Source organism: Panicum virgatum, chromosome 4N (genome assembly GCF_016808335.1).
Source record: "Panicum virgatum strain AP13 chromosome 4N, P.virgatum_v5, whole genome shotgun sequence".
NCBI lineage: Eukaryota > Viridiplantae > Streptophyta > Magnoliopsida > Poales > Poaceae > Panicum > Panicum virgatum.
The window spans coordinates 10,058,621-10,066,868 of NC_053148.1; the positions used below are offsets into that span (position 1 = coordinate 10,058,621).

At 45.8% G+C, this 8,248-nt stretch overlaps 1 protein-coding gene across 1 annotated transcript; it reads right to left on the reverse strand.

Annotated features, from left to right (window-relative positions):
- Window positions 1–4,605: 4,605 nt before the first annotated feature.
- On the reverse strand, window positions 4,606–5,687 carry LOC120670744 (nudix hydrolase 21, chloroplastic-like). The gene has a single exon (XM_039950890.1). The coding sequence runs from the start codon at window positions 5,419–5,421 to the stop codon at window positions 4,906–4,908; it is 516 nt and encodes a 171-aa protein (XP_039806824.1). The 5' UTR covers window positions 5,422–5,687; the 3' UTR covers window positions 4,606–4,905.
- Window positions 5,688–8,248: the final 2,561 nt, after the last annotated feature.

An 8,248-nucleotide genomic window follows, 5' to 3' on the forward strand; every position in this document is an offset into this window, starting at 1 on the left:
AGGGGCAGGGCTTGCCGACATGGCGACATTGACACAGCTCTCTTACCGTACTTACTCCGTCCCGTAAGGCCGTAACTGTCGGCATCACATGAACGGATGACAGTTACGCACAGCACTGCACAACTCACACGAGCCTGGATCCTGGTAATAATCCGACCCGCGTAGACCGTGAGCGGAGCTGGCGCGGCCACGGCGGTCGTCGTCCGGTCCGACGCTGACTTGCCGATGATGGAGCTGGCCGGTGGAGGACTAGAGGAGCAGAGGAGCTCCGGCGCACGTCCGGCCCTGGTCTGACCGCGAAAAGCAGGCCAGTGGCGCTGTAGCTTGCGATGATCGAAAGCTCGAAGAGGCGACCGGTCAACTTGGCGAGCGCTGACCCGGTCGTCGGCTGTCCACGTGTGTATGAGCGTGCCCCACGGTGAAGGACTCAAGGGTGTGGTGGATCGCGATCCGTCGTCACCATCAACGGGTCGATCGCCACCGTGTTGATCTTCTTCGGGTAATCATCACCTGGGGGATTATGGGCGGAATTAATGCTGCCGTGTCCGATCCTCTCCGCCTAGGAATGCAAGTTAGATAAATTTTAAATTATTGAGTCGACCTAGACATAAGAAGTTGACAAAATGAACTAGATTGATATTATACCTAAATAATTTGGGAAGAACAATTAACTAAAATGACATACTATCGTAATTAATTAACTGCTCCAAATAACACTATTGGGTACCCACTTATATCTTTACCTCCGTCTGTAATTCGCCTTTCGTATTAAGAAACATTAAAAGTTGCTCTTCGTATTTTTACTCCCTTCGTTCTAGATTATAATTTATTTAACTTTTTAAATCTTAAGTTTGACTACTCCTTTTATTCAAAAAATTTATGCAAATATAATCAAATTTAAATTATTCTTGAAGTACTTTGATTAATAAATCAAGCCACAATAAAAAAGTGATATTTTGCATAAATTTTTGAATAAGACAATCAGTCAAACTTGGAAAATAAGGCAAGCGGTCAAACTTGGAATATAAAAAACTTAAACGAATTATAATTTGGAACTAAGGGAGTAGATAAAACAGGCATTTGCATCCTTCAACTTTACTACGAGGGTCCGATTCATCCCTCATATTTCAAATTGGCCTATCTAATCCCATAACTTGGATCACCGGTTTTTAGAACTTGAATTCTAGTACTCAAATTAGACAACTTAATTATAAATTCTAGCACTAAATAGGATAGTCTGTGTCAGTATTTCTAAGAAATTGAGGGGAAGACAGAGGCAAGGGCAGAAATAACTTTCATATTAGTTTCATGTCAATTTGTTGAACTACACAAGCACAAGGATGAGTTTGATAAAAAAAATAAAAGTGGAGATTGACCAATTTTATAGTTTAGAGATAAACTTGATCCATGGGGCAAAGTTGAGATATTAAAAATATCTATTTTGCATTTTCTTTTTAGTAACTCTAGTGGCACTTTTACCTTAATGCGAGACACGTATTCACTGTATGACCAAAGTAAGTTGCGTTTTGAGATTGTTGCGGGCTAGCAATTTTTAAAGTTGGCCAAATTTAATGACTTTATGCATCAGATATTAAGTAATGGCATGAAGATTTATCTCGAAATCTAGGGGTGCAAATGGGTGACCCTTAGGTGCACCTCCAACCCTCTTTAGTTCAAAATTTTGTACTAATTTTTTCAAATTAAGATATCGTTTTGAAGAATTAGTACAGAGTTTTGAACTATGGAGGATTGGAGAGGCACCTAAGGTTACCAATTGGCACCCCTATCAAAATCTAGTTTTATACAGTTTAAATATTTTGTAAACAGAAGTAACAATTAATTTATATTTTGGGAGGCTATATCGATGTTGTAAGGCATTGCGTGTGTGTGTGTGAGCTGCTTGGATGTTGGATCCTCCTCGCCAGCCGTAACCCCTGCGCTGCTCGAAGCTGAAGAAGCTACCCTACCGTAGCATAACCGATGTTCCTTGCGACAAGTTCGTTGGTCGAAGAACCAGCTGCTGTGCTGTGTTCGATTCGACCAGGTTCGGGGGGTTTCCGTTGCTGCCACCTTGCGCAGCAGCGGACGGTGGTAGAGCACATCCTCTCCGACCACCACCGTCGCGTCGCGTCCGTCGTCCGGTTGCCCGTGGCCGAGGGCCGCGGCGGAGGGTTTACGGTGGACCCGAGGTCAGGGCCTGTTTGCTTACTGGGCTCCAAATTCTAGTCTAGACAGAAATAATCCAAACTTCCAAACGCGACGGGCATCCAAAGTTTAGGATCCAAACGGGAGGTGTATCTAACAATTTTTGCTGAAACTATCTAGAATTTTGGATCAACCAAACACACATCATCTAAAATTCTAGATTGTGCATCCAAAGTTTTGGAACCCAGTAACCAAACAGGGCCCAGGTCGGTCCCAGGCGGGTGATCGAGTACCTCCAAACTTGCCGACCCACCCGTCTCCACCGCACTCCACTCCAATGGTGTCGTTCCTTTATTTTTTTTCAGGGAGGCGCGTGCATGGATCACGCCCCCAGGCACCGCCGAAATGTCCGCATCCGCGCTCAGCCCAGCTGACACGGCGTGCCGACGTCCACAGAGGCTGGCCAGGGGATGATAGCGGCTACTTATACAGTGACGTCAGCATCCACGTCACTGGGCATGGCGATGCCGTTTCCGTTTCCGTTTCCACAGGATGACGCCGTCTCATCTCATCCCTCTCGTCGACTCGCCCGGGTTCGCCGGCCGGATCCTGCAGGCAAGGCCCCGCTTCCCCTTTTCCAGCTCCAATCCCATGGCGGATCCCGACCAGCCTCCTCCGCTCTGCCGGCCCAGTGAGATGTGTTTAGTTCCCACAAAATTTCCAAATTTTCCATCACATCCATCACATCTCTTATCACATCGAAACATTAAATATAGCAAATAACCCATACATAGAGTACTAAATGTAGTTAAATAAAAAAACTAATTGCATAGTTTTGATGTACGTTGCGAGACGAATCTTTTGAGTCTAGTTAGGTTATGGTAGGACAATATTTACCACAAACAAACGAAAAGTGCTACAATGTGCTACAGTGACTGATGCGACTTTTTCTCCCCCTTTTCCCCTCATCTAAACACAGCCGAGGTGGTGTTTAGTTAGTGAAAATTTTTAGTTCGAAAGTCACATCGATTGTTTGACCAGATGTCGGGAGGATTTTTCGGACACTAATTAAAAAACTAATTTCAGAACTCGCTTGGAAACCGCGAGACGAATCTTTTGAGGACTTTGACTGCATCATTAGCACATGTGGGTTATTGTAGCACTTATGGCTAATCACGCACTAATTAGGCTCAAAAGATTCGTCTCATCGTGTACATCCAAACTGTACAATTAGTTTTGTTGTTTAACTATATTTAACATTTCATGCATATGTTCAAAGAGGAGACAAAAAAATTTGGCCAAAAAATTTTGGGAACTAAATGGCCCCTTTGTCGGCATTCGTTCGCAATCTCTCGGAATATCTTGGCGTGCGTGCCTCAACCGCACACATCGCTGCCTTTGTCAGCTTCGCAAAAGCTGCAAAACAGCCTAGTTGGATGTAGCGCCTCGTAATTTACAAGTAAATTATGCAATTTATTTTTATTTTATCTAGATTTAGTACTCCATATATATAAATTTTTTTTCTGATAGAATAGTTTTAAAAATTTAAATTTTGCAACTAAACAATTCCTAGATAAAACATGCCATCATCCTCCATCCGCCGCCTTTTTCTCGCCCGCGTTCGGCCAAACAGGCCAAGACGAGGAACGTACCGAAATTCGAGCGAGAGTGACGGACGGGGCGTCGCGATCTCCTCCCCGGTGGCCTGGGCCGCTGGGCGTGTGGCCCCCGCTGCTACTCGGACAAGACACTCCATCCAAGGACGTAGGACAGTGGTGGTGTCGGGGAGGACGGGCGGGGCACGCGCCGTAGCCGCATCTCGACGCCGTCCCAACTCTCATCGGCTCATCGGGGCCTCGCCGGATCAGGCAAGGCCCTGCTTCCCCTTTTCCAGCTTCAACCTCCTTGGCCGATCCCGATCCAGCTCCTCCGCTCTGCCGGCCCGAGCCGTCAACACACACAGTGCACACACAACTGGCCATGCACGGTCGGCGCTCCTGCTGCTCCAGCTGCCAGTGAGCGAGGACACACGGACGTCTCGCTCAACGTTCGTTCGCGATCGCAACGAATGGATCTCTCCAAGTATCTTGGCGTGCGTACCTCAATCGAACACGTCGCTGCCTTGTCAGCTTCACAAAAAGCAGCAAAATTATGCAGCAATCCTACGGGTGTGGAACGAGAAGCTGCGATTCGGCGATTGAGAGGGAACCTGTAGAGATGCAAATTGGTGATGCATTTACAACTCTTTTTAGTTCAAAGTTTGCACTAATTTTTTAAAATAAAATATAATTTTGAAAAATAGTACAAAAGTTTGAACTAAAAAATGCTAGAAGTGCACTGAGAGTCTCTAATTGACACCCCTAGGAGTCAGATTGGTGAATCTTTGCTGCCGTTTTAAATTCCTTTTTCGTGTCACAATGAAGAATTGTAAGCTGCGATTCGGCGAATGAGAGGGAGTCAGATTGGTGAATCTTTGCTGCCGTTTTAAATTCCTTGCTCGTGTCACAATGAAGAATTGTGTCAACTACTAGTACGTCAGATTTACATGTTTCTTCCGAAAGAAAATCCCCAACCAGCCAGGACTGTACAAAACCGTGTCCTTGTGACATCGATTTGGCCACAGTACGATGGCCGTGCCACACCGTCGATCTACTGCCGTTACCCATGTCTCCGTGCAGCCGGAGCCTCCCGCCGCGCGCGCGCGTCCGGGTTTGGCCGGCCGAAAAACGCGCGAGGCCGGAGCCGAGCCCGCGCGCCCGGCTACAGGGCGGAGCCGAGGAGCGCCGCCGTGGCCCCGGCCCCGGCGACGACGGTGCCGGCGAAGCGCTGCAGCGCCTCGCGCATCCACGCGTGCGGGCACCGCGCGACGGCCTCGGCGGGGGAGACCCACTCCCGGCGGCGGGCGCCCATCTCGGGCCACCGCTCCAGCTCCGCCGTGACGCGCAGCGGGAGCACGAATCCCTCGTAGGTCGCGTCGTAGCTGCGGCTGCGGTAGCACCACCGCCCCAGCGCGGGGCCCGTCTCGCCGACCACGCCGGCCTCCTCCGCGGCCTCGCGCCGGGCCGCCTCGTCCATGGACTCGTCCAGCTCCCACCCGCCCTTGGGGATCAGCACGCCCCCCGCGGGGCCCTTCTTCTGCGAGCTGATCACCAGCACCTCCACCTCGCCGCCGGCGCCGAGGCGGTACGGGATGCACCCCACCACGATGCGCCCGCCGGTGCTGTCGCTGTACCGCTGCAGCTCCCGCCCCTGCCTCGCCATCATCACCGCCGCCATGGATGTTGATCCTCTCCTCTGCCTGCCTCAAAGATCGCTCCTTTAGATTAAATCTCTCTCGAAATTGCCTGCTTGCTTTCTCTTTCTCGGCTGGAATTGGATTCTTGGGTCCTCGATCGTGCCGTGGGAGAAGAAGAGGAGGTCTCGGTGGGATCCTCAAATAGGGGGAGATCGGAGAGGGAGGCGGTTGCGCTATCTTTGGATCGTCGATGTCTGCCAGGAGAGGTCGAGGGGAGAGGAGGAGCTTGGATTTGGAGCAGATGGGGGAGGAGTTGCTGCCTATTAATAGGAGCCGCTGTCTGACTGTCGTTGCCGCCGTCAGTGTCGTTGCCGAGTGGGCACGGGGACCACGCGACAAGCCACGCAAAGGTGGGCACGCGGCACGAGCGCTTCCGCTCGGCGTGTGGACAGGGTGCATGGGCAGGGTTAACCATTTCGTTTTCGTTGCAAATCCCGGTGATTAGCGGAAACGAAATTTCGTTCTGAAATTTCGGCGAATTTCGGTGACTTTTGGCCGAAATTTTTTGAATTTTGAATTTTCAAACGAAATTTTCCGAAAAATACCGAAATTTTTTTTCCCGGTAAGTAGCGAAAACGAAATTTTTCGCCGAATTTCGGCGAAATTTCGCCGAAATTTCAAACCCTGTGCATGGGTACCGGGGGTGTCTGGCTGTGTCTGTGTGCTGTGATAAAAAAAAAAAGTTGCTGCGGAGTCTGTGGCCTCTGTTCCTCTTGTGCCTCCGGCTACCGGTATCTGGTCTGTGTGGTGAACTGGTGATGCTGGCTTGGGCAGGCGGTTGAGCGTTGAGCCTGAGTTTCTAGTTGCTTATCGTTTTTTTTTTTCGTTCAGGAGGATTCAATCTTTTCCAAGTTCAGTGTGAATAACGGTGAGTTAGTCTAGAATACTTGACTATCTTGGAGTGTTTGTTAAGTTGTTTTCAAGTTCTTCGTGTGGTACGACGGTCGGTCTATTCATAAGTGCTTTAGAAAATTGAAAATTTTACCAAAAATGATGGTATAGCTTTTGGATATTTACATAGAGTTTAATAGTGTGATTTATGAGAGATTCGCATGTTCCGCTCATATTTGGGTTGATTGCTGATGTAAAGTGTTTTTGTTTCCTCCAAATATGTTTCTTTTTGGTATTCATCAGCTTGTGGATGTAAAGGCCGAATATTTTTCTTTAATCTAAAAAAATGTTTCTTTTTGGTAGAAATATGCATTTTTCTTCGCCCACACATCAGCTACAACTTTCATAAATGACTATTGAAATGGGAATACTCTTGTTATGTTATAAATTCATATGCATAACCATTGACCCCAATTGATCGAGTTTTGTTTTCACTCACAAACTATAGAAGACTTTAGGATTTCCTATTATGATTTTTTAGAAAAGAAAGAAAGCAAGAAAGAAATAAAGATATTCACTCACAACCAGTTTAGAAACTATGAATAATACTGAACCGGTCTAGATTCATGAGACCTTACTTCCCATTTGAGGTGAAGAATGGAAACTATAGTACATAGAACTAGAACACTTGACTTACGTGTTCTATCGTTTTCAGGTTCTTCATAGGGTTGCATAGTCTTTTTACTAGATGCATGGAAGGACAATATATTCTGTTCAAGATAATTGTTTTCACATTTAGATATTTTAGGACGGCCCATAGTTTGGTTAAGCAGCTCACATGTTCCATTCATGTGACATAAAATCTCACTTTCTTCATTTATTACAATTTGCTAGATAAAGACGTGCACCTTTCTCTGGCATACAAGTTCTCACATAAAATATGATAATTGGAAAAGTAATAATAGACTGGAGTTATGATGTTCAAACTACTAATATGATATACTGTACACGCATTTTTATTTTATTTTAATTTCACCCACAAACTATAGAAGACTTTGGATCATACTCTCCACATGTCAAGTTTGTTGTACGGTGTACCCTGGTCATCAAACAACCATTTAGAAATAAATCTAGAATCCATAGGATATTATGTGAAAAATTCTTTAGTTTTCTCTTGTTCTATTAACAATTTTTTACATACTAATTGTTGAGCTAGACCTTCTGGTTGCTCGTTGGTTTTTTCATTCAAGAGGGCTCAATTTTTTTACTGTTTGGTTTGAAGAATGTGGACTGGGACTAGACACTTGGCGTTGAGCCTGAGCTTCTAGTTGCTTGTCAGTTTTTTTTTCATTCAGGAGGCTTCAATCTTTTCCTGTTCAGTGTGAATAAAGGTGAGTGGGTCTAGAATACTTGACTATTTTTTTAGTGTTTGTTAGTGCCTTCAAATTCTTCGTGTGGTACAATGATCGGTCCTTGACTCCTTGTTTAAGATTCACAAGTGCTTTAGAAAATTCAACTGGAAATAATGATGGTTTACATAGAGTTCAATAGTGTGATTTATGAGAGATACACATGTTCTGCTCGTATTCGTGTTGATAGCTGATGTAAATATTTCTGTTTGTTCATCCAAATATGTTTCTTTCTGGTAGAAATATGCATTTTTCTTTGCCACATGAGTTATAACTTTCGTAAATGACTATTGAAATTGGAATACTTGTTATGTTATAAATCATATGCATAACCATCAAGGGCGAAGCTAGTCGATTACGCAACCAGAGTCAGCTTCATTAGCCCGATGAGTACTGTAGAGATGGACAGTGATATATATGGAATTTGACAGATTTCATCGGGGTCCGGCCACCCCTATGAGTAAAGGCGGCTCTGCCCCTGATAACCATTGACATCAATTGATCGTATGTAGAGTTTTGTTTTCACTCACAAACTATAGGCAACTTTAGGATTTCCTATTATGATTTC

Coding starts and splice junctions, on each gene's coding strand:
- LOC120670744 (XM_039950890.1), bottom strand. CDS start 5,421: ATGGCGGCGGTGATGATGGCGAGGCAGGGGCGGGAGCTGCAGCGGTAC.